Below are 27,601 nucleotides of genomic sequence, written 5' to 3'. Positions count from 1 at the left end.
ATCAGAGAAAGGGTAGGTAAGACTACTGAATCTTTTTTCCATAAGTAAACTTTCAAATTGCTGTCACTTTCACACTGTTTTGATGGACAATGTGCTAATTAGTGATCTGTTGCTAAATTACCTAGGATTCTATCTGTAGCTACGTCTCAGTACATCACCTGGTTTTACCAAGTCAGTTAATTCTGGCAATTCCAAAGAGCTGTGACTCAATTGATCCAATTCAATCTCACTTTATACTTAAGAAAACAAGGTTTCAATAAAAACTGAACCCAAGTTCAGTGGCAACACAAGAATAGAAGATAATGCTGAGGTGGCTGGTATCAAAACTGTCCTTTATTAATTCTTGCATCACAACTTTGAAAGACTTAAGATACAGTCAATAAAAACAAAATACATTGAATAAAAATATATTCAACGAGTTAGACACTAAGATGTGAAGAGATACAAAACATCTGTAACCAGGGTCTGAAAACCCTAGGAGCTACTCTTCTGAACCATGTTCTTAAGCTCCAGGGAACATTTAATAAGCACATGAACCAACAGGCCAGCTATATAGCTGGACACTGAACAGATGCAGATTCACTTTGTACTGTATAAGGTAAATTTCTCATGACCCACTAATGAACACCTAAAAAGATCTTTAGTAAAGCAATGGTCCCTTGATTCTAAAGTCACCTCAGACAGGGTGACTAGTGTTTTAAATCAGGGGCAGCATCTAAGTACCTGGAGAGTTAGTTTTAAACTTCACAGACTATCTATCCAGTATAATAAATGCTTATATGAAATAATGTCAGAAAGTTATGCAAATATTAACAGTACAGTGGTCCTAAAATAAGCCACCTGGAGTGTCTAGCCACTGCAGTAACTAAATAAATGCATCTGGGTCAATAGTTCACATACAAGCTATGCTTCATGCTTGGACCACAAACAGCATCACTAGACATCTAGTTCCAAGGCATCAACGATGTGTGCAGCAGAAGGACGATCTTTAGGATCCTCATTAGTGCACACAGAGAAGAGTTCAATGACTTTCTGGTAGGATTCATCCAGCTCCTCCATGTTGATGGATGGCCTGGTCCCCAGAGCAGCATAGTACGCTTCATCATCGAAATCACTCTCATCAAAGGTTGTATCTGCACGAGGAGTTAGAAATGGAAACAAGCAAAATCGTGTGGGTCATGGAACAGCTCAACAGCTTCCGTCCTGCAACAAGGCAGGGTTACCCAGACCACAGGTTGTCTGTTCAACTATTCCTGCCACAGATAGTCGCTATTTTCTCTTCACCAAGACGTTAAGGAAACTTGTTTCAACTAGATAACCCACCTACCCATCCAGCAAATGTAGTTTATTAAAGAAAAATGAGAACCCATGAGTGGAGAGGTTACATACATAATACCCCTATTCTCAATCTGTATTTCATTTGTATAAGATTAAATATAGCCAAATGAATCACAGTACTACTATAATCTTAAAACAACTTGCTATTTGAATTTTAACTTAATGAAAAGAGAATTTTATGTACTAATTACCAGAAAGAAATTCAGATTTATGTTAAAACCTATTTGTATCTATACCTTCATCATCATCATCATCATCTGGAAGATTGATGTGTGGAATACATAAAGTCATCATTTCCCACAGAGTAAGGCCAAAAGCAAACACATCTGCTTTGTCAGTAATAATGCCATTTTCCTCCAGCGCTTCTTTGGGTTTCCATGGTTCAGTACCGATATAATAGGCCTCAGGATCAGTCACTAAAACACACACACAAAAAAATATAAGTAGAATAGTCATAAGAACAGCTGTTAAAGATCATGGAGAAAGGCAAGCAACCAACAAAACAACACAAGCAAAACTCATTTATGTAGGAAGTTCATAAGTTAATCACTATATTCAGCCTCACTATAAAGGATCTGTCCCTTATCAGAATAGGAAGTATTAAAATCTCATCAGTTGGTAAGAAAACAACAGTTCTCTTAGTAACAGAAATTTAGAGTATAGATAGATGTCAAACTTCCAGACTCAAGCCAGACCATCTTGTAAGCGGTGTGACACAGCAGAACTACTTCATGTCTAGGTTTTGGGTTTTTTGTAAGCTCTTAATATCACAGAGGCTGAAAGCCAAATGCCATTTCAGTGCTCCCATGACTAAGTCAGGAGCTCAGACTGGACTTGAAAGTATCTGCCACTCAACAGCCCCTTGCAGTCTAGAGTCATTTTGTCAGCTTCAATAGAAGAGCAAAGCCAAAAGAAAACAACAACAACAAAAAATTAATTAGGAAATAATGGACTCTTAGACCAATCTGCAAAGAACATCTCAATAGTATCAAGTCTTCAAATATACAGATCCTTCTCTATCTGGTTCCACCTTAGTGATGCTTTATAGCTTCCAGACTAGAGGCTTAGACTTAATGGATTTATTCATTTTTTTCTTAGATTTTTAAATATCTTGGAGTTATAAGTGGAATTTTTAACTTTTCATTTTCTTGTTATTTACTAGTATATAGGACTACAATGGACAGCCACTCACTCTAGTACCACTTTTCTTCTAAAATCAATGTCTCTTTACTAGTTGTTTGCAGGCGTAAGTCACAAACAATGCCACACCAGTTTGGAATTATGATTAATAGGGTGGTATTATTTAAAGGGGAAAAAACTTACAGATCACCGTCAGCCCTCTTCGCAACCAGGAAGGGAGTCTAGTCGCCTGCAGAGCAGGAAGTGAAGAGAGATAGGAGAGGGAAGTGGCCGCTTTTTTAAAGGGAGAGAGACCACGCCCCAATGGGCTGGTATCTCAGCGGCGATAGGCTGGAGGAGTGGGAGGATCTCCCGTAACACTTCGCCCTTTTGTTTAAATAAGAGAGTTCTAAACCTACTATGAAATTATATACAATAAGTACAAATATCCTATTCTAACTAGCTTAGGTCTTGTATAATAAATAGCTTGGCCAAGTCATGAGAGAAAGTAACTACATTTATATAGTCTTCAACCCCATCGAAGATCTGAGAAGGGAAATAATGTTACCTGGGTAATTAGGAAGTTCAGTAAAACAACTTCCAAAACATGCAACAAATCACAGAGACAACTAGCTGCCTAGGCAATCACCCAAAGTCACATTAGCAGCGTTGAAGCAACCAACATTGGCTAAGGCCTAACATAACTGACATACCATTTTCAAAGGTAAGCAACTTTTCAAAACTATCTTACCCTGTCTTGGCAGGATATGACAGCCCTGTTTTATCCATTGATGCACGCTCTGTATTTTTGTCAGTGGTTGAGGTATGGGCATTTCTTTGCCCCAAGGCCAGTTCTGCCAAAAAGAAAGGCTCCAGGTGGAGTGTCTTTGGTGCTCAACATTCTCTCGGGAATAGAGTGGTGTTGCCAGGAGCAATTGTGTCTCACTACCGCAAAACTCTGAGTTAGATTAAAGGCCATTTTCTACAGCTCTTTGAAGAAGTTGAAGATTATCTATCTATACTGAGTATAATCTCTATATATCTAAAGAACCTGATTAGTCTAATTATAAATGACAAACTTAGATGACTATTAGTCTATATAATTCTCAATATCTATCTAACTTAAAGACTAAGACAATAAATGACTGTGAAACAAATGAGGACAATGACCTCCAAATATAAACAATGTACAAATATACATTGCAGTAGGTAAATATATATCAATACACAAACATTATATAAGTATCTTAATCAGAGGTAGAAATGTACACTGCAATATGGTAAATAGATACTATATATATATATCAATACAATATATGTCAATACATAAAAATGTTTTAAACAGAGGTAGAAACATGCATGCATACAATAGTCAATATAATTTAACTTTGTATCAATATACATGAATCTATACCAATATATTTGTCTAAAAACAGTAACTCACAATTACAAATCTATTATCCCATCATCCCTCTTTTTTTTTTTTCAAAATGATCCCTGAGCTTATAAAATTCCTCCCCCAACCCTCAATCGTATACTAATTATAATCAACCCCTAAATGATGTCCCTAAACCCAAGGGCAAACTTTACTGGGAGAGGGGACGTCGTCCTCTAGAATTACTTCCAGCTGTCACGGGGGCAACGTTCTTTCTGGGAGATCCTGTGAAAGTAAAATGATGGTTAAATTTCAAGATCAATGTTTTTTAAAATTGCCAATAGTCTCTGAGTATTTTGTGCAGGTCTGGCCAAAATGTTGTATAAGATGTGCACCATTTCAGCTAACCAAGTTGGAACTGTCTTGTGCAGCTGGTACCCAAAGCAGGTCTTGTAGTAGCGCTATCAGTATCATGACGTCATATCAACCAGGTGGAGTTGTTGTTATGGGGCCCCATCTTCTTCCTGGAAACTTCAAATGTCACTTCAGGAAAAACTCATTGTTCATTATGAAAAACTTAAACATTAATCATATAGACATATATATATATTCAATGAAAGACATGATAGATATATTCAATGAAAAGTATGATAGATATGAAGAAAAGCAAAGATGTTTTCTAAACTCATATTTCTTTCTGTCCCACATCATGGCTCTTGACATGAGACAGAAACTCCAGAAACTCTGGGTTTTTCTCTTACTAACAGGCTTGGAATTGGAGAGGGACTGAGCCAGAGTCCAACTTCAAAACCAGCTTTATAAATTTAGAAATATGGTTTAATTTTACTTACACAACCCATTCAGTTTTCTTGATATTTCCTATTGGGCAGGTATTTTTCCATCTGTCAGTATCCAAACATTCAGGGTCCCTTGAATTTCTCAAAGATGAGTGTTTTCCTGTGGAGATAAGAACAGAACCCTGCCCCCATTCTATATGTTTTTCTTACCACCTGTATGAATATCATCATTGTGAATGAGTTGTCATTTCTCCTTTCCAAGAGGTTTCTCCTCTTCAAATCGAAACTTTATTAATGTTGATGGTATCCACAGTTTTTCTTCTCCTGTGGAAACAAGAGCAAAACCCCTTCCCCAACGTAGCACATCTCCTGGCTTCCACTGAGAGGTCAGCACATCTTTGAAATAAATCGGTTGATTTAGTTCAGCAGACTTTTCCATTATCCAATGTCTTTCTGCTGCTGTCGTTCCTTTCTCATTAGCGTTAAGAAAATTCAAGGTTAATAAAGCATTATGTAATCTATTTCTGGGGGTATTTTCAGTCCCTTTCTGTTTGTTCAGCATATCCTTTATAGTACGATTTGATCTTTCTATAACTGCCTGACCTGTAGGATTATTTGGTATACCTGTAATGTGTTTTATATTATAATAATCAAAAAAGCGTTTCATTTTCTTAGATACATATGCTGGACCATTATCTGTCTTTATTTGTGCAGGTATACCCATGATGGCCATAACTTCCAATAAATGTGTGATTACTGAATCAGCCTTTTCTGAGCTCAGGGCAGTAGCCCATTGAAAACCTGAATACGTGTCTATGGTGTGGTGTACATATTTTAATTTACCAAATTCCATAAAGTGGAACACATCCATCTGCCAGATTTCATTTCTCTTAGTACCCTTTGGGTTACTCCCTGCAGGCAACGGTGTTTGATTATAGAAAGAACAAGGAGGACATCTCTTTATAATGTCCTTAGCTTGTTGCCAAGTAATGGAAAATTCTTTCTTTAGGCCTTTACTATTGACATGATGCTTCTTATGAAATTCTGAGGCCTGCAACACACTTCCAATCAATAATTGATCAATCTCAGCGTTTCCTTGGGCTAGAGGACCAGGCAGACCTGTATGGGACTGGATGTGTGTTATGTACATCGGAAAAAGCCTGTTCCTGATTATGTCTTGTACCTGGATAAACAATGAAGTCAACTCTGTGTCATCTGGTATAAATTCAGCAGTTTCAATATGCAAGATAACTCTTTCTGCATATTGTGAATCTGTAACTATATTAAGAGGTTCTTTAAAATCCCTTAGCACCATAAGAATGGCATATAATTCTGCCTTCTGGACAGAATTATAAGGGCTTTGTTCCACCTTACTCAATTCATCTGACTTGTAACCTGCTTTCCTTGATTTATTTGCATCAGTATAGAACGTACGGCCTCCAGTTATTGGAGCATCACGTACAATTCTAGGAAGAATCCAAGAAGTTCTTTTTATGAGGTTAAGTCTACCACTTTTGGGATAGTTGCTATTAATTTCTCCCAAAAAATTAGCACAAGCTCTTTACCACGGTTCATTGTCTTCCCATAACTTTTTTATTTCCTCAGTAGTAAAAGGCACTATAATTTCTGCTGGGTCTATACCTGCTAGTTGACGAAGTCTCAGCTTACCTTTTATAATTAATTCAGAGACTTTTTCCACATAAGTTTTTAATTTTTTACTTGGTTTATTAGGTATAAATATCCACTCTAAAATAATATCTTCCCTCTGCATTAGAATCCCTGTAGGAGAAATTCTGGAAGGCAATATGACTAGGATGCAGCTAAGATTTGGGTTCACCCTATCCACATGTGCCTCCTGTAATTTTTCCTCAATCATTGTCAGTTCCTTTTCTGCTTCAGCTGTCAGTTTTCTTGGACTATTCAAATCTTTATCACCATCTAAGGTTTTGTTTAAATGAACTATTAGATCAGGTGTTATCCCAACAGCTGGTCGTAGACTGGAAATGTCTCTTAACAATCTTTGGAAGTCATTAAGAGTCTTTAACCGGTCTCTCCTAATTTGTGCCTTTTGCGTTTTAATTTTCTCTAACCCTATTCTGTAACCTAGGTAATTAATAGAATTTCCTCTTTGAATCTTTTCAGGGGCAATTTGTAATCCCCACCTAGGCAAGACTTTCTTTACTTCTTCAAACATCCTTTCTAAAGTATCTTTATTTGAATCAGATAACAAGATGTCATCCATGTAATGATAAATTATGGACGTGGGGAATTGTTTACGAATTATTTCCAATGGTTTACTTACAAAATATTGGCACAATGTAGGACTATTGAGCATACCCTGTGGGAGGACAGTCCATTGATATCTCCTATTAGGCTGGGAATTATTATAGGTAGGCACTGTGAAGGCAAATTTTTCTCTATCCTTTTCTTGTAACGGTATAGTGAAAAAACACTCTTTCAAATCAATAACTATAAGAGGCCATCCTTTTGGTAACAGAGAAGGCAAAGGAATTCCAGATTGTAGTGGGCCCATAGGTTGAATTACTTTGTTGACAGCTCTTAGATCTGTCACCATTCTCCATTTACCAGATTTCTTTTTTACAACAAACACAGGAGAATTCCAAGGGCTGGTTGATTCTTCAATATGGTGAGCATCTAGTTGTTCTTGCACCAGCTGTTCCAATGCCTGTAGTTTATCTTCAGCTAGAGGCCACTGTTTGATCCATATTGGCTTCTCAGTTAGCCATTTTAAAGGTAGGGCTGTTGGTACCTCTAAAGGTTTGGAATTTGCTGTATGTTCTTGTACAGCCTGAATGGCTGGTGACCTTTTTCCATAATACCTCATCATATCCTTCCCAGAATTATGAGTTCCTAGAACTACAGGAATGTTAATCTGGGTATTCCATTGCTGTAGCAGGTCACGGCCCCATAAATTTATAGCAATATTGGCTATATATGGCCTTAGTCTTCCTATTTGCCCTTCGGGCCCTATGCATTCAACCCATCTTGTGCTTTGTTTTACACGAGACAGGGTTCCAATTCCCAGGAACTGAACATCTACCTCTTGAAGAGGCCAATTCGGATGCCAAGATTCTGGGGTAATGATACTTACATCCGCACCTGTGTCTAATAAGCCTTCAATAAAAGTGCCATTTATACAGACTCTTAGCTTTGGTCTTTGATCATTAATGAAGTCTGCCAAAATATACATTTACTCTGTCCTACTGGGTTTTTTGACTCATCCTCCACACGTATTTCATCATTTAGACCAGTATTACTTTTTACAGCAGAAATTGGAGCTTTTAATTTTCTTGGTGAGGCACGTTCTCCACTGTGACTGGGAATGACTGGGCCACTGTTGGCTTGGGGGCCTGCGAGAAGCCCCTCAAGGAGTTTCCCGATGGTATCGGATTGCCCCGTCTGTCTGTTGTTGATCTGCATTCATTGGACCAATGTCGGCCTTTACCGCATCTCCTACATATACCTGAAGGCCTAGGTCTCCTATTTTTGTCATTCCTAGAGGAGATAATATTCCTAGAAATTCTGTGCCTGCAATACATTTTCAGATGTCCTAATTTACCACAATTAAAACACTTGGCAGTTTGATGTCTCCTCATTGCTGTGGAAATCGCTTCTCCTACCCAAGGTTCATCGTTATAGCTAAATGTCTCAACATTCATCGTATGCTGAATCCATTCATCCATAGGTGCTGATCTAGACTTTAAAGGCCCAATTATCTTTTTGCATTCTATGTTTGCATTCTCAAAAGCTAGAGATTCAAGAAGTATTCGTCTAGCTTCTGGGTCTGTTACCCCTATGTCCAGAGCCTTAACTAATCTTTGCAAAAAGTCAATAAAGGGTTCTCTCGGTCCCTGCCTAATTCTAGTATATGATTCAACCCTTTTTGCTGGATCTTGTATGCTATTCCAAGCATTTAAAGCTGCTTGGTGACATAGACACAGTACTTCATCATCATAAAGAGCTTGGACCTGTGGATCAGCATATTCTCCTGCACCAAGAATTTGATCTTGGGAAACCTCGACACCTTTTGCTCTTCCTTGCTGTTCCATATGTTTGGATTCTTCTCTGAAATAAATTCCAAACATCAAGGAAGGTCCATTATCTAAAACTGCAGACACTAACTGATGGAAATCATGGGGGGTAGCTCTAGCATTAGAAGCCCAAGTCCTTATCATTTCCTTTACATATGCATTGTGCAAGCCAAAATTAACAATAGCTTGCTTAATTTCTTTTAGATCATTCATTGCTATTGGCGTCCATCTAGCTTCTCTGACTCCCTTTGAGCCTTTAGAAGTTGACACTTTGTCAGAATTAAGTATAGGGTATGCCGCTAAAACCTTGGGTAAGCCAGTTCTAATAGCTGGTGTTGGCTGTATCCTGTCCTTGTGCCTTATTACTCTGTTCACCAGCTCCAATCATTTCTTCAATCATTTCAAGTCTTTTTATTATTGTCTTTATTATTGTCTCTTTTGAATCCTGAATCTCCTGACCTGCATGAGTTTCTAGTAAAGATTGTATGGTTCTTAGGAGTGCCATGATCTTCCTAAATGATAGAATATTCAAAAGAATACTGAAACCTAGTAACCAGTAAATTAAGTTATCCCCATAGTCATATAAACCTTGCATGATATAACCCATTGTATTGGTAACCAGAACAGTAAAATTCGCGTTGGAAACGAAAACTGCCATATTACCTATTATCCAGCAGGTGGCGCTGTTGCCAAGTCGCGACTAAAACAGAGTCCTGTTTCAGAGTCCGCCTAGTATTTGTTAAAAACTGGAAAATGTAAGTTGCTCAACAAAGTAAATGTAATTAAATCAATTCCAGAGACGGAACCAGAAACCCAGAATCCAGGGGTAGAGAAGAGCAACCTGGAAGCCGCTTATGCCTCCACATGACAGAGTCACCCTGAGGGGTTGCAGCTTTCAGCAACCGCATGCTCTGGTTCGTGCCACTTAAGAGCTGTGCTTGCAAGGGAGATTTAAAAACGACTCAGAAAAGAGCAAACCACGCGGCAGAGGCGGCGGCTGAGGAAGGGAGGGCTCCCGCCAAGCCAAACTCGCGGCCGGCAGCCGAGCGGGGAAAGGAGAGGTTCTAAAACCAAACGTTGGGTGCTAACTGAAGGCGTAAGTCACAAACAATGCCACACCAGTTTGGAATTATGATTAATAGGGTGGTATTTATTTAAAGGGGAAAAAACTTACAGATCACCGACAGCCCTCTTCGCAACCAGGAAGGGAGTCTAGTCGCCTGCAGAGCAGGAAGTGAAGAGAGATAGAAGAGGGAAGTGGCCGCTTTTTTAAAGGGAGAGAGACCACGCCCCAATGGGCTGGTATCTCAGCGGCGATAGGCTGGAGGAGTGGGAGGACCTCCCGTAACAGTTGTTTTTGGATTTTCTAGTTCTTATATCAATTTTGATAACTGCATTATTTATTTATTATATGTACAGTGTTCTGCCTGCACACCAGAAGAGGGCACCAGGTCTTATTATAGATGGTTGTGAACACCATGTGGTTGCTGGAAATTGAACTCAGGACCTTTGAAAGAGCAGCCAGTGCTCTTAACCTGAGCCATCTCTCCTGATACTGCATTTTCATGTAGGCTGTCATATTTAGTGAAATATGGCTGTCTGTAATAGTCCTTACACAAGTGTAGAGCATGCAGTTGTGACCCTCTTCACGCCTCATATTGGTGGCTATGTTCTCTCTTTTTCTCAATCTTGAGAGAATTTATTTTTCCATAGTCCAGCTTTTGGCTTTATTAACATTTCCCAGTGACTTCTGTTCCTATCTTATTCCTTCCATTGACAAGGAAGCAGCCAACAGTAGCCCAATGACCCTCCAATAACTACATAAATTTTCATTGCCAAACTCAAGGTTCTCCTAAATATTTTGTTAGAAATCGAATTTAATTCCTTTGTCCAGTATTCGATGACATCTTCCTTAAGGCAAAATTTCCTTTATATGTTTAAAAATTCTATTTCTCTAAGATAAATCAAATTCACTGAACAGTGTTAAAGTTACCCTAAAAATATAATTCTTCAGTATTTCATTACTATAATCTCCATTTTATACAAGGATAGAATTGAAAACAAAATGCTTATAACTCACTTCCAAACAATAGGGGAGAAAAACAAGCAGTTTGTTTAATCAAAGAATCTTATCTTCAAAATTCTTCTTTGAGGCTTTCAATAGATGTACAAGTAGAGAAACATTTGAAGAGAAAAGGGAAGCTATAATAGTCCTGATTAGCATCATTGGATCAGAATACCCAGAAGCTGGGGAAGTTCTAGTCTGGTGGGTCTGTCTTTCCCAAAGTTATTCAAGTAAAATCCAAACTAGTAAGAGCCAGTGTGGGCACAGACTCAAGACTGGAAAGACTGAGTCTGACAGTCCATGTAGCAACAGAAGAAGCTGGGCACTCAGAGGAAGCAAAACACCAAAGACACTCTGTATTATACACTTTTCATAAACAGTTCATTTTAAACCATGTGGGTTTATTATGTTGTAGAATGCGAAAATTAGGAGTTCAAAATTTGTATGAATTTAAAACAATGTTACTTACCAGTCATATTTTCATCCAATGGCAGAGAGACTCCTACATCACAGATTTTAATTGTTTCAAAATCACCTTTAATTACAACATTTGAAGACTTTATGTCTCCATGAAGCAGCTTCTTTTCTTGATGCAGATACTAAAATGGTAAAAACAATCAAATACATGAACAGAAAAAAACCTAATAAAAGTTCTTTTAATAAAACAATGACTTGAGTCAGGCAGTGGTGGCACACATCTTGGGAGGCAGAGGCAGAAGGATCTCTGAGTGCATGGCAGCCTGGTCTACAGAGCGAGTTCCAGGACAACCAGGGCAGAAGACCTGCCTAGGGGGGAGGGGAGAACCAACAAACAGCAATGACTTGAACTCCCTTTGTGAACTGGACTTATTTGTTTCAGTGTGTGAATCCAGGAAGGGGACAGGCCATGTCATTTAAATTTTTCCTTAAAAATGTCTGAATTCTTAAAGCCCATATAATTTCCTATCAGATTTCAAAACACTCCAATTTCACTTGAGGCCAATAGTTTTAAATTTTGAAATTTTCACAATAGCAAGCATCTCAAATTGTGATGTAATGCAAGAATAGCAGGTGACATGGGGACACTATAATCATGTGCAGATGCAGAGATGTACCCCAGAGCTATATTATGTTTTCTACATGAACTCCTTCTGGGGTGTACGTAATTACAGTCACATTTTGAAGAGTGCAGCAAAATGGCTGTTCATTTGTCAGCAGCTGAGCTCTATGCTGTGAGCCCAGCTTAGAAGGGAGAGACCATCCTTGCTGTGATCTGCCCTTCCACAGGAGCTTCTATGCTTGCTGCAAATGCTAAAATGCTGACATCATGTGCTGAATAGCCCCGACATGGTTGCATTATTAATTTCATTATATATATATAATTAAAGCCATCAGTCAGTAAGTAATTTAGATGTTTCTCCTTTTGTTTCTGTTTTTCAAGACAGAGTTTCTGTGTAGTCCTGGCTCTCCTGGAACTCACTCTGTATATCAGGCTGGCCTTGAACTCACAGAGATCTGCCTGCCTCTGTCTCGCTGGAATTAAAGGTGTGTGCCACCATGCCCAGCTCTGTCCTACTTAAAGTTATCTATAAGTGTACTGAATTGTACTGAATGTATTTACTGAATGTATTCACTGAATGAAAAATACTGAATGTATTTTTCCCAATCTGCTCCATAAACCAATTTCATATGAAACTTTAGCATGTCACCCTGGCATCACTCTCATCATTACACTGTGAGTCACCAGTAGTTTCCTAAAGTCACTATTACTAGTGTTTAGTTAGTATATACATTTCTTCCCTTCCTTATGTTGTATCTATCCAAAAACACAGCCGCATAGGTATAAGCCATGTTAAAGTTCTCCAAAGCTATTTGAAATATAACAGCACAGTTACCTTTAGGCCTCTTGCCATGTGCAGAGCAACTTTGAGAATGACAGCGGCTGGAAAGGGGCGCCCGCTGTCTTTGTTGCGCTCTTCTATTAAGTCGTTCAGAGACTTCTCGCCTCCATACTCCATAGCGAGGCACAGACTGCCATCACTGGCTTCAGTAAAGGCACGATACCCTTAAGAAAATGTGACATTCTTCTATTAGTCTGGAAACCAGGGCTTCTTCGGCAATGTAACTTGGACCTCAACTAACAAAACGAGACAGCTATCATTTACAAAATTAACCCACAGCTATAATTTCAATGCCTTCAAGCGTGTCCAGCACCACAGATCACCACAGTTTTAATATGCTTTCATAAATAGAATGATCCCACCATCCCCATTAGTACCAAAAATGCAAAGTGAAGACAATGTAAGAACCCATTTAATAAATGCAAATGTCCTGAAATCCTCACAGCACCTGAACCAGATGACTACACCTCAACTCCATGACGGTTAGAGAGAAACAAGCACTTAAAGATCTAAAATATGTGGATCTTAAATGATGTTCTTAGATTTATGTGTGTGAATAAATGTGCATCACGTGTGTGCCTGGTACAGGGAAAGTCAAGACAGTGGATCCCCCGTGGACAGTTGTGAGCCCCATGCGTTTGCCAACAACTGAACCCTGAACCCGAGTCTTCTGCAAGGGCGACAAGTCCTCCTACCACTGCTGCGTCTCGTCTCTCCACCCACTTTAGACAATCCACATAACTTTCTTTACTAGCATAACCACTTCAGAGTGCAGCTATACCGTTTCTAGAACTACAGAACATTGCTCTACCGCATACCAGCATCAAGTCAGCCTGCACTTACCTATGATGTTTGGATGATGAAGGTTTTTTAAAATCTTAGCTTCATCAGTCAGTCTCTTCTGATACACACTTCGGTAATGATCATTACAGATAGGATTGATCTTTTTCACAGCCCAAGGAGAATGAGACAATCCTCTTGGAGATCTAAAATATACACATGTAAATGTAAAAAGGTACACAATGAATTTTAAAAGTCCCCAAACTGACTCCAGAGAAATATATGTATTTAAAAATACATAAAATTCTTTAGATCACCAACACCTGCTACATTTCTGTTTGGACTAAGTCAGTGAGTCTTGATGCACTGAACAGCACCTGACATCTCAGCTCTGAGAAGGTATTAAAGAGATTAAAGATAAACATGGAATGTTATGAATTTATAAAAGTACAATTAAACAAAAACTGCTTTTTTTGTTAGAATTTTAGAAAAATGTTCTAACATTTCTATCCTGGCATGTCAGTCTACTATTTTATCAAACACTTTATCTATATGAGTTACAAGATTCTATAATTAATATTAAAGAAATTTAAGGAGATACTCAAAAAGAGTCTATATATAATGGTATGCTCTCCTTTATTATTTGAAATTTCATATACATATTTTCTGATCAAATATACTTTCTGTCCCCTCCCCTCTAATCCTCGTTGCTCTTTATTCACTAGGCCTGCTGAGTCCACTTAGTGCATGGGTACAAGGCCATCTCCTGGGGCGAGGGTAACTCCTTAGGGGCTACATCCCTTCCCTATAGTCATTAAACTGCCAAACGTCCCCCATCCGTGACATGCTCTTCTTCACTATTTCAACTCCCCACAAACAACAGCGATTCTCCTACACCACATTCAAAGCCATGTTCTAGGATCTTTCCACCACTTCATGGTCATCTTAGCGAAGCCAGCAAAGGGCTAAGCTACTTCCCCCTAATAACCTGCCAGGAGGATTGCGGGGGTGAAATGCTGGGGCAGAGCTCCCGCAGCTGTAGGGTTCTGAGAACTGGAATGTAGGGTTCAGGTGTGGGGAGGAACTTGCCCACCGCAAGCACATGGACCTAAGTCCCACAAGCTGGAAATCCTGCACTCACCTTTTCATTAGGTAAACGTTGACCCCAGTCCCGAAGCCGAGCTTCTGCATGAATGGAGAGGCAGGGATATTTACATATGGAGTCGAACATAATACTACAAATCAAAAACAAAAGCCAGCACTTAGCACTTGAAAACAGCAGCAGTACAAAAGTATCTTGACAGTCTGAAAACACTGTGGTAAGATTAGTGATAGCATCATTTTTTTTTTACAGAGTACATGAGTACCCTTTGACCAAGACTATGTCTGTAACTCACAGTAACTAATGTAAATGGCCTGTTTGGGGGCATACAAGCTAATTTTAAAAATCTATTTAATTATTACTCTGTGTGTGTGTGTGCAGATGTGACTGCCATGACACACACATGGGAGTCAGAGGACAGCTTTTGAACTTGGTTCTGTTTGGACAAACTATACTTAATTACACTTAGGTCAACCTGTTGAGCCATCCCACTGGTCCTTTTTTAATTTTTTTTTTTCAAGATAGGATTTCCTCTGTGTAGCCTTGTCTGTCCTGGAACTTGCTCTGTAAACCAGGCTGGCCTCAAACTCACAGAGATCTGCCTGCTTTTGTCTCCTGAGTGCAGGGCTTAAACATGTTTGCACCACTGCCTGGTCCTTTTAGTACATTCTTAAAGGGCTATTTAAAAATAACGAATATAGAGGCTGGTAAGATGGCCCAGTGGTCAAGAGCACTTGCTGCTCTTACAGGGGACCAGAGTTTAATTTCCAGCACACACATCACACAGCTTACAACCATCTGTAACTCCAACTTCTAGAGAATCCAATGCCTTCTTCTGGCCTCCAAGGGTAACCACAAGCATGTGGCAAGCGCGCGCGCACACACATACACACACACACACACACACTCATAAAAATATATCTTAAAGAGATAATAAAGAAGGAAATCAAACAAGCAAGCATGAGCAAATCCCAATGTGGTCCTCAGGGTCCACTAGGAAGGTCAACTTTGTGACATTGTGACACATCATCTACAAAGATCATGCTCAAAAACAGCACTCTATGCACAAACACAAAAATAGAAAATTGCAAGAAAACTTTGTAATGTTTTAAGTACTTTTATGATGCTGTGCTGGGACACACGCATAGCTGTCCTGGGGTACATATGACCTGTGTGCCACAGGTGAACACTCCTGGAACTATGTACAACCTGGCCTTTTACATAGTTTCCTGATCCCGTGACATGTGCCTAAGGAGACACACACACACACCATTGACACATATCTTTGAATATGCTTTGGCATCTGCAAAAACAAAAACGAAACAAATCTAATTCAGAGCATTCTATACTTATTACAAGGATGAGGCAATTCTGCTTCTGGTCAGGAATAAGCTGCTCTTGGAGCTGCTCTCTCTGTGAACAGCAACACCTGACAAAATAGTTCTCAGATGCATGGCAAGAGGCAGAGCAGAGCTGCAACCTCTGAACAAAGGCGAATTGATGAAGTAAGCCCTATCATCACCCCATGCCCTCAAAGGCAGTCCCAGGCTTAAGCAGAGGAAACAGCACAATACTGTCAAACCACAGAGACAGAGAGCAGAGGTCAAGGAGGGCTAGGTAGCTGTGGAGCAGAACACAGGAGGGAACTAAAAGACAATGAACAACACAAAAGATTTCCAATAAAGTGCTTGGCTAATACTTAGCTGCACACCTATTGGGTAGTATTCCCCAGAGCCAGGAAAGCAATGGAAGTCTAGGAGTAAGATCACTTTATCATCATCAGCCAGATCAGGTGGCACTGTAGCTGACTGCTACATAAAGCCCCCTAAAGGGTAACTATTCAATACTACCGCTAACTTTTAGCCCAAGCAAAGTCTGTAAGAAAGATTGCTCTTCGGGCTGATGAGGGAGGAGGACTTGATCGGGGAAGGGGGAGGGAAATGGGAGGCAGTGGCGGGGAGGAGGCAGAAATCTTTAATAAATAAATAAATTTAAAAAAAAAAAAGAAAGCTTAAAGGCCAGCCTCAAAAGGCACAATCATTTAGCCAAATAAGCTTTGGAACTTCATGAAACCAAACACACTGTAGAGTGACAAAATCCAGCACTCAATTACATAAAACATCTACCAACCTAACCAAAAATTACCAGGTATAAAAGAAGCAAAAACCAGGGTTCATGCCAGGAGAAAAATAAACCAATCAAAACATACCACTTATTGACAAGGATGGAAGAACATCATAAAACAGATACACATCTCAGAAAGAGGCTCACTGATGTAAAGGATAGTCTGGGCACACCGAGGGATAAAGAGATGTTCTTAAAGATCCTCATGGGCTGCGGGTGGGAGCACAAGCTATAATCTCAGAACTCAGAGGCAAGAGTGGAGCTGGAGTCTGACAAATGCATCTGTGAAAAACCACATCTAACCTGCATTGGGAACCACACAAATATTCCTACTAGCACCTCTATTCAAAAGCGTGCTGACCCAGTTTAACAGGGTGATGTTTAAAGTTAGAGAGATCGCAGTGGAAAAAAATTGCTAAAATCTCTATTACTCTATACATGACCAACTATTTAAGATACCCTAAACATGACCCTCTGCTGACTGGAATGTCTTCAAGTACAAATCCCTTCAGACCCCAGGAAGTCTGCTCATTTTTGTCATCATACATCTTGAGGTTTCTCAAACCACTTCTCATAAACCCGTAGGTATTCGAGAGAACTAGATCTCAAGTCTGTACAGAAGCTCCTCTAGCATGTGCCACACTACAGTCTGTACTTGCCAGTCCGTAACGTCCACCTCTCTGAGCTTTCGTAGATTTCTGCTTCACGAGGTTTAACTATTTTATATACACTGGTTGTAACATACAATAAAACAGCATAGAAAAAAAAAATATCCTAAACAAGCCAGGTGGTGGTTTGATCTCAACACTCAAAAGGCAGAGGCAGAAGGATCTCTAAGTTCAGGGCCAGCCTGATCTACAGAGCAGTTCCAGGACAGTCAGGACTACACAGATAAACCCTGTCTGGAAAAATATAAACAAACAAAAAATATCCTAAACAATCTTTAAGAGGCATCAACAGGTGAAAATGCTTGCTATGCAATCAATGTTTGACTCCTGGAGGAATCCTAGGAATCTCCTCCTGGAAGGGGAGAACTGATGCCTGCTAACGTCTGGTTCAAGTCAGAAGGCCATTACCAGAAAGAACCTAAAATCAAGAATGACCACGCCATCGACAGAAAGTCTAGCCCACACTATTAGAAGCTCCGTTATGGTTAGTGTGGTTATAATAACCAATGCCATGACTGTTCACAGACAATGTCAAGGAGCAAACACTAAAACTTTTCTAGTAGAAACAGCAACAAGAAAAGGTCTTACTTCTGCAATCTTACCAGATTTCCTTTTTTCAGACAATTTGTTTGGTGTCTTGAAATCATTAATTCCTTCCATTGTAGCAATCACTTTAGGTCCTATAATGAAAACAAGCTAAGTTATTAAGCAGCTATAAAGAACAACACTCAGAAGAATCCCATAACATCACTTTATCATGGAAATATACAATTTGAGAACTGAAAATAACCTCAGCAAATACTTCATCCAATTTTATTTACAATGGTAAAATTGAAACCCAGAGATACAATTACTTACTCATGTAATACTCATACTACCAGTGACTAGGGGTTGTGGTTTTAACTATAAAATGTATACTTAGAGGCCAGAGATAAAGCTCAGAAGGAAAAGGCACTTGCTGCCAAGCCGGCCAACTTGAGTTCGATTCCTGAAACCCATATAGTACAGAAAACCAATTCCCACAAGATGTCTTCTGACCTCCACACACACTGTGGCACACACCTGCCCACACACATATTCAACATATGTATTCAACATATGTGTGTGTGTGTATATATATGTGTGTGTGTGTGTATATAACATTTTATATAAAAAATTAATTACACTTATTTACATATATATGTATATGGTTTTTCAAGATAGGGTTTCTCTTTGTAGTCCTAGCTGTCCTGAAACTTGCTCTGTAGACCAGGCTGACTTCTAACTCACAGAGATCTGCCTGTCTCTGCCTCCTGAGTGCTGGGATTAAAGGTGTGTGACACCACCACCTGGCTTAAAAAAAAAAAAAGAAAAACTTTAAAAATACAAACTTAAATTAAAAAATACCTAGTTCAAAAAAATAAATAAGAGCTGGGAATGCAGCGCAGAGGGAGAGTGTTAGCCTAGCATGCACATGGCCATGAGTTCCATTCCCAGTGCCAAAACATAAGGTAAGCAGTATGTTTCCCTCACACTTCTCAGGAGGTTACAAACAGGTCTCGTTTTCCTTTAAGACAAGCCTATATGTGTACCTCTAATACCAGCACTTGGAGGCTAAAACCAGCTTGGGCAACAGTGAGACCCTGCCTCAAACAAAACAAAAGTAGAAAACTGCATCCAAACAGCAACACTCCCAACAGTCCAGACACACAAGAGAAGTACTCCTTACGTGTTGAGTGCAGAGCACAGTGTGGCATCCGCATACAAAGGAACGAAGTATTGCCATGTACAACACAAATGAACCAAGAAAACATGCTAAGTGAATAAAACCAGATATAGAAGGCCACGCATAGGCTTCCATTGATGGCGCATGTCTAAAGCTGTCCAGAAAAATGTCATGATTTCCCGGCAACTTAACTGTGGCTATGGAAAAAAAAAAAAGTTTAAAAAATGGGGGGTGGGGTGGGAGTGGGAGGCTTTCTAGATTGAACAAATGAAAAAAAAAGAGGGTATGGGATATTGGGAGCTCATTTGTGAAGGCTTTATTGAATCTTGGAGGAAAGGTCAAACAGGTAGCCAAATATAGATCTTGAACAAAGCTGAAGACGTGATTTTTGTGGGCTTATCAACAGAGATTGGGCATCACTGATTTCCTAGATGAGAATGGGTGCAACCCTCAGCACCCAGTTCAGGAAAGGGAGGGAACAAATCAGTCTGTAGAATACAAGCCATGTGCAAATTTCTTGGCAAAGAGTGACCTGGAGAATATCAATGTCCATGTTCCTGCAGCTTGAAGACTGGATACAAAGACGCATCATGTTTTTAAAAGATTAAAACACCAGCCGGGTGGTGGTGGTGCACGCCTTTAATCCCAGCGCTCCGAGGCAGAGGCAGGCAGATCCCTGTGAGTTCAAGGCCAGCCTGGGCTGCAGAGGGAGTTCCAGCACAGGTTCCAAAGATAAGCATAGAAAGAAACCCTCTCTCAAGAAAACAAACTGAACAAACAAAAAAGATTAAAATACCAAGATCTAAATGTTCCAACATTCTCTTACATTCTTTTTAAAGATTTATTTACTTATGTATACAGTGTACACCAGACTTCATTACAGACGGTTGTGAACTACCATGCGGTTGCTGGGAATTGAACTCAGGTCCTCTGGAAGAGCAGCCAGCTCTTAACTGCTGAGCCATCTCTCCAGGCCCAATAGTCCCTTACATTCTGAACACTCAAAACTACCTTACCTTCCACTTAACACTATTTATATCAAAATATGCTATGTCCCACCCATTCTGGTTGTCTGATGGTATTTTTCCTTCCTGACTGAGTTTGAGCCTTTGTCTATGTACTGCCTTAGGTCTGCATATACTTTCCATAGATGTTCACTGTTAAGTAACTATATTAACTTTAAACCACGTCACCTTGAGGCTTAGGATTCAAAGGGCACATCTGACAGAGCTGGTGGATCTACTTGCTAAGCCCTGGTCATGTTTTGTTCTGTTGAATCTGGGTTTCACCCAAGCTTAACGGGCCTTGAGCAGCCTGTGTACACCCAGCTAATACCCAATGTTACACCCTCTTGCTTCAGTTCCGAAGGGACTGAGATCACAAGCGTACACCATGCTTGGTTAATCTGATAACTGCTTTTGACATTTCATTTTTCATTATGTAGCTGTGTGTGGCAAGGGGTTGGGTGGTATATGCACAGCAATACAGGTGCCTGAGGTGAAGGATGGAATTACAGGAACCTGTTGGGTCACTCCTCACTGGTGTTGGGAACCAGGTCAGCCCTGTCCCCCAAGAGCAGTGCGGGCTCTAATTACTGAATCAACTCTCCAGCGCTCCTGCCCATAACTTTATAATATTGTTTTAACAGTACTTGACTTTTCAAAAGTATTCTTTTATTAGGATATGCTAACTCTACAAGGTTATGGGTTCCACTATGAATTTTCAAGTATGTATGTAAATATATTTTCCAAAAAAAATCAATATTCCCCCGTGTAGGAAACAATTCACAGCCAAATTCCTGTCCTGTCTTCAGTCTCCACTCCCTAGTGCTGGGGCCACAGGCACTCTTTTGGTCCTGAGGAAGGAACCCAGGGCTGCATGCACGCTGGGCACGGACTGTACCCAATGGGTTACTGCCCCTGGTCACATCCCTACCCTTTCTACTGTGGCCTTAGCTTAAAAATCAGAAGCATTCGCTGAGAGGTCCTTCCCCGTCCTCTATGGAGAAAGCGGTGATTTCCTCCCTGAACCCCCAAACTCCCCGCGACCCAGGAGCTCAGGGTCAGACTCTGCGCGACGGTTCCAAGGGGGTTCCCAATTCTCTGTCCGCTGTCTTCCCCTGGGTCCTCCCTCGATCCTCCCCCGGCCGCCCACTGCGTACCCGCTACCAGCTGTCCTTCCCGGCAGAGCTCCTCGGCCGCTGTCCTCTGGGTCCTGGGTCCTCCCCTCGCGACTGTCTTCCTCCCGTCCGCTGTCCTCCCTCGAGTCCACCACGCTTTCCCTTACCACAGCCACACCCACCTAGTCCGGGAGGTGCAGGAACTCGCTCTAACCGCCGCAGCGTTCAGGCGTTTTCAAAGGTCGCGCCGCGCCGGCTGGCACCAGGGCAGAACGCGCCAGCTGGCTCAAAGCTGTCGGGACAGCGGCTCCGGGAAGTGCAGGAACAGTTACTGGGGCTCCAGTAACCGCCGCCGCCTTCAGGACGCGCGCACTTTCAAAGATCCCACGCTGACTACGGGGCGGCACTAGGGTCAGAACTCCCGCGTTCGTTCGTGCAATCCGCCTTGCTCTGCTTGGGCTTCCAGGTTTGACAGATGCCAAAGAGAAGGGACCTTCCAGAGGAATGGCTGAGAAGGTTCTATAGGAAGTATCAGGCCTTCGGAAGAACAGATGTTAGCCCAAACCCTAAAATGTGTGCCTGTTTTGAAGGCAAATCTACCCAAACTAAAACACTGCTCTGAACATGCATTAGGTAGGATGTTTTGTTGAAGATTTATGTGACCTTAAAAATAACTAGAAATATGTAGAAATGTTGGAGCTGAGAATGAAAATTAGATATTTAGAAATTTTACTTTAAAAAAAAACTGTATGTTTTTGCCACCCACATGTGGAGGTCAGAGGACAGGTTATAGAAACTAGATCTCTCACTTCAGATTCCTACTGAAGGACCAAATCTTCATCCCCCAACCCACCCCCCCACATCCCTACTCCCGACCCTTAGCAGTCATAACAGGCTTCAAAAAAAGACCCAGCAAGATGCAGGCTCCTGACTAGGGAGGCTGTGCTGAGCCCCTGACCTTGTCCTAATTACTGGAAGAAGCTGCCAGAGAACCCACTTATGGTAAGGAACCCATCAGAAGCTGGCTGGCAGCCTCTGGCCGTGATTTTACTGATAACGGTGGGATGGCCTCCAGGTATAGCAACCTTTCTGCAGCTGACAGTTTCCATAAATACCCCCACCCCACTGCAGCCGGGGTCTCTCCTGCTCCACCGATGCATTGGACAGACTAGAGGCCTGGGTTCAAACTTCATAATTAAAGACTCTTTGCTTTTGCATCGGATCTGGTCTTGTTATGTCGGAAATTCAGAATCGGAATCACTACCACCAGACCAACTTCAATGCAAGAAGCAAGAGTCTTTATTGTGAGTTCACTTGGGTTCCTCCAACCATCAGAAGCAGCAAGAGGCAACACCCGAAAATAAACAAGAATAGTGTAGGCGAGGGATCCTGAGGTGAACAAAGGGGTTTATATAGGGGAAGAGTCTTGGGGAATTCCAAGCCTCTGGGCTTGTGGTTGGCTGCCACCTAGTGGGGTGAGGAGGAATTCCAGACTTCCGGCTTGGGATTGGCTGACCCCTATGATGTAAGGGGCTTTTCAGGCCTGAGGAAAATGTCAAGCCTTTAGGGGCTCAGGGATTGGTCAGTTTTCCCTGCTCAGGGATTGGCTAGTTTTGTCAGGGGTAGAGATGGCTCCAATTCTGAGACCAAACTGTGTTTCTTTCTTTACTTCCTTTTACCTTTTTGACCTTAATTTGGGGATCAGGGCAAATATCTTTGGTGGGCTCTGAATCTAGTGACTTAGTACATTCTTTTGGTCCTGGTTTCAGGGTCTGGGGACTTTTCTCAGACTCTTGGTTCGGAGACAAAGTGTCTCTTCCCCTGGCTCTGGTCCCATTTTCTGGGTGTGTTTCTTTTGCTGGCTTGGAGTTTGGAGCCAAGCCATTCAGGATTTGTGTAGAGGCTACAGATCAGGGATTTTCTGGGGACTGGATTGTAGCACGATTGCTAAAAACCCAGAGACAGACATTGGGGTTCAACCTGAAAATCAGAAAAGCAAAGCAGCCAAGCCACTAGAGAGTTCTTACCTCTAAGAAACCCTCAGACTGAAAGAGAACTTCCTGTCTCATCCTGGTTTATACTCCTCGCTAGTGCTGAGATTAAAGGTGTGAACCACCATCACCTGGATCTGTTTCTGCGTGGATCTTGTGTTGCTCAGGGTGGCCTTGTGTTGGATTCTAGCGTCCAAACACCGAGAAAGAGTCGCCCCCAGAGACCATCTCACACACCACAGCCAATGCAAAAGCATGAGGATTTTATTAACTCTGTCATGACAGGGTCCCCCAGCATTCGGGAAGCTGAGGGACCTCGAATAGCGGGTACAGTCTACTTTTAAAGGGGCCACAGAAGCAAGGGGGGTTGTTCTTTGACTATTCTGATTGGCTTATTTGAAAGGGCTATTACCAATAATTGACTGGAGAGCTGTTGCCAGATCAGATGAGGTAAGAGGTCATTGTGACCCCGTTTCCCAGGGGACCGAACCAAAGCGTACGTATATGGGTAATTGTTCAGGAACTGAGTATGTGCGAGTGTAGCTGTTAGGTCCTTGCTTCCCAGGGGAGGAGGGGAAGCACTATGGCACAGAGGCTGAGAGGATTCAGAATTGTCAAAAATGGCTCAGGATTGTCTTAAAGTCTTATAGTACCAGTGCTGGGGCCAAGACTCATAACCCACGCAGAGGAGGAGTTTAACGATGAGTAGCTGGGAGAAGGGGTATTTAAGGGAAGAAACCACAACCCAGTAATTCAAAGGGGGTAGGGATGGGGTCATTGGGAAATTCTGAAAATACCAGTGATCATTGAAAACTCTGAAAATACCAGTGATAATCACAAGGGGGTAACTCCCTGTTTCTCAAGATTATTCTCAAGATTATAATCTAACTTTATCTTCAGCTAGTTCCTGAAACACAGTCACTGAACCGGCTAATCTAGATTTCTGATTCCTCTCTCTCTCTCTCTCTCTCTCTCTCTCTCTCTCTCTGTTTAGATTTTTGGCTCTATTTATTCTGCTGGGGGGGGGTCTGGATTTATCCAGGTCTTTCAGAGTCACAAACAATTGTGAGCCACCATGGGTGCTGGCAATTGAATTCAGGTCCTCCAGAGGAGCAGCCAGTGCTCTTAGCTGCTGAGCCATCTCTCCAGCACCGTGATTTCTTTTTGAAGTCGGGGAAACTTTTCTGGGTTTAGAACTACCTGACATCTTCAAGCAAGATAACTTGATTTTTTATTCTTTGCCCTGTAGTATGCTAAGCAACTGTTGAAAATCAGTGCTAAGAAGAGGGTGTTGTTCAGTTGGAAGCTCCAGGTTGCTCCTACATGATCCAAAAACCCTTCTTCCTGTCTCTCTCTCCAAACCCTGCCCTCTCAGAGAATCTCCAACAAAGAAAAGACACCACAAAGCCCAATTCCGAATTCTTGACAACTATTGCACCTTCCTCCCCAGTTGCCTCCAGCAGCCTTAGTCCCCTCCTGAGCATTCACTTTTGATCATACCTGGACGTAAACCCAGCTTATTGTGGATACATCATCACCCCTTGCCTACAACCTATATAATCTCCCTGCTTTAGTTCAGACGTGCACCTTCTCCGTGTGGGGCACAGAACTGCTTGGCCACACTGCTGCCATGACAGACTTAATAAAAAATCAGCTGAAAAGTAGGCCCCAATTTCAGTTTACTGTCAGGCAGCACCTGGTCCCAGGAAAAGCCATAAACTGACACCATCCAAGGGTGGCCAGCATCTAAAGGGAAGTCCCTGACGCTCCAGCCATTAGATAAGATTGTAAGATGTCCCTGAGCCCAGCACACACCTATTCCTCTTTTGCCAAGATACCTCAAGAGAAATGTCAGTCAATCAGGATCCTGAACCTTGGAAATCCCCTCATTCCGAACCTCTACTATGATTTAAAAAAAAAAAAGCCCTACCCCTTGGCTCTCTCTGCCCTCACCACTGCATCAGAGAGAGACCAAGTTTGAGCTGGAAATAAAGGCTCTTTGCTTTTGCTTACAGATTCAGACTCCTTGGTGGTCTTTGTGGGACTCGGGATCTGGGTTTTACACTCCGTCCTTGGTCTCTGGAGCTGGAGAACCCACCCAGGAGTTGCTTTGCTCAAACTTGTTGTTTCGGCTTGATCAGTCTTAACTGCGTTGGCAGAGAAACCTATTGGGGGGTGGGCAGAAGACCAACTAGGTGTCATGGAAACTCACGGGCTTCTGTGGTACAGAGACCTGCTCCCCAACAATTTCAGCTATTCAGATAATATGAAAGCCAGTCACAGACTCCTGCGCTGTGTCCACCCTTCAAAGTCCAATCCATCTGCATCTGTAACCTTCCTTAGCCTGTTTCATTGGCCTCAGGAGAAAATGTCCGTCCTCCTGCCTGAGGTGCCAAGTCAATCCATAAGCTCTGGAGACCCCTCCTTCTGTCCCACACTGCTGCCAAATCACCTGCCTCTCCTCTAAAGGTCTTTAAGAAAAAGTGGTAACAGCAATGGCAAGCACTTATTTAGTATTTCTGATGTGTCTGACATGGATTCATGTGCTTTCCATGTATTTAGTCCTCACACATCTATCACATGGGTTGCTAGGATCAAACCTCGTTTTCCCTTTTGTGATACACATACATATGTGATTTTAAATCTAGACTCCACTTATGAAGAAAATGTGACATTTTCCTTGCTGAATCTGATCTATGCCCTTAACATGTGATTTCCAGATTGGTCTGTTTTCCTACAAATATCATGATAAGCTTCATTTTCTCAAGTGAGGAAATTGAGGGAGAAAAGAGTTAAATAATATGCCTAAGGTCAAAACTAATAATTTATGTGACTAGGATTCAAACATATGTTGAGATTAGTATTCCTTTAAAACAAATATACTCAAAAATCTCTTGCTTCAAACATACATGCACACAAGCACACAAACACACCTCCATTCCCAGGGTCTTCCCATTTTACATCACTCTCTTCGAAGCATGGAAGCATAGTATCTTCTCTCACCACCCCATTTATTTATTTATTATTTATTTAGTATTGAGATAGTTCTTGCTTGTAGTCCTGGCTGGCCTGAAACTCATAGATGAGGCTAGCCTCAGAGTCACAGAGATCTACTTGTCTCTGACTCCCGAGTATTGAGATTAAAGGCCCATGCCACCATGTCAGGCTGGTTTTTGTTTTTTATTTTTTATGTGTGTGTGTGTGTGTGTGTGTGTGTGTCTGTGTTCAGGTGCCCTCCAAGGCCAGAAGAGTGATGACATAAGTCACAAAACAATCCAACACCACTTCAGAATTATGAATAATAGAAGTGTTATTTATTTAAGGGGAAAACTTACAGATCACTGTCCTAGACAACAGTCCTCTGAGCAAACAGGAACAGAGTCTAGCAGCCGGAAGTGGGAGCCAGAAGCAAGAGCCAGCACATTTAAGGCTGCTTTTACAGTATAAGAGATCATGCTCAAGTGGGCTGGTATCTTAAAGGCTATTGGCTGAAGGAGCAGAATATGCTCCCACAGCAGAAGAGGGTGTCAGATTCCCTGGAACTAGAGTTACAGGCAACTGAGAGCTGCCTTACCTGTGTGCTAGGTCTCAGGTCCTCTGCAAGAGCAACAAGTACTCTTTTTTTTTCTTCTTCTTTTTTTAAAATACTTTTTTTTAATTTTTATTTTGAGCATTGTTTAGTGTTTTGCCTGCATGTATGTCTGTGTGAGGGTGTTGGATCTCCTGGAACTGGAGTGGCAGACATTTGTAAGCTGCCATGTTGATGCTCACATGTAATTGAACCTCGATCACAAACTTAGCACTATTGCCTGTGAGATGCATTAACCTCAAACCCTTGCCTGCTAGTCAGTTGTCTTAGAATGCAACTCTAACCTGAGACAGTTGTTTATTTCAGTATATGCATTTATAATGAACTGGAGCTTCTTTTTGTGCTGGACAGTTTTATGTCAACTTGACAAAAACTAAAGTCATTTGAGAGAAGAGAACCTCGATTGAGAAACACCTCCATAAGATCCAGCTATAACGTATCTTCTTAATTAGTAATTAGTGGGGGAGGGCCCAGCCCCTTGCAGGTGATGCCATCCCTGGACTGCGGTCCTGGGTTCTATAAGAAAGCAGGCTGAGTAGCCATGGGAAGCAAGTCAGTAAGCAGCACCCCTCCATGGCCCCTGTATCAGCTCCTGCCTCCAGGATCCTGCCCTACTTGAGATCCTGTCCATCACTGCTTCTGATGGCCAATGTTATACAGAACTGTGAGTGAAATAACCCTTTCCTCACCAAGTTGCTTTTGGTCAAGGTGTTTCATCACAGCAACAGAACCCCTAAGATACCTTTCCTCCTTCATCTATGTCCTGACATCTCTTCCTCCTGCATCACAGAAGTCTCTTCCTTCCCCTGCCTGGATCACGGGTCCTCCAAGTACTACTGCTCAGAACACAGTTAACCTCCTAGCTTACCACCCTGTTATAGCTCCTCCTCCCTTCTT

General features: G+C 41.5%; 1 protein-coding gene across 2 annotated transcripts; it reads right to left on the bottom strand.

The window, feature by feature from the left end:
- Positions 1-311: 311 nt before the first annotated feature.
- Positions 312-21,441, bottom strand: Pbk (PDZ binding kinase). 2 transcript variants are annotated; one of them, XM_041672635.1, is made up of 8 exons: positions 21,307-21,441; positions 17,903-17,980; positions 14,548-14,641; positions 13,470-13,612; positions 12,621-12,790; positions 11,216-11,345; positions 1,575-1,754; positions 312-1,133 (listed from the first exon to the last, which is right to left on the bottom strand). In XM_041672635.1, the coding sequence occupies exons 2-8, from the start codon at positions 17,958-17,960 to the stop codon at positions 937-939; spliced, it is 972 nt and encodes a 323-aa protein (XP_041528569.1). In that variant the 5' UTR covers positions 17,961-17,980; positions 21,307-21,441; the 3' UTR covers positions 312-936. The 2 variants fall into 2 exon arrangements, with proteins under 2 accessions (XP_041528569.1, XP_041528561.1); XM_041672627.1 differs by lacking the exon at positions 21,307-21,441 and adding an exon at positions 21,167-21,299.
- Positions 21,442-27,601: the final 6,160 nt, after the last annotated feature.

The sequence above is a fragment of the Microtus oregoni genome, unplaced genomic scaffold (genome assembly GCF_018167655.1).
Source record: "Microtus oregoni isolate MIOR12 unplaced genomic scaffold, Mior012 000001F_ref0000356, whole genome shotgun sequence".
NCBI lineage: Eukaryota > Metazoa > Chordata > Mammalia > Rodentia > Cricetidae > Microtus > Microtus oregoni.
This window is presented reverse-complemented; position numbering and strand designations above follow the sequence as displayed.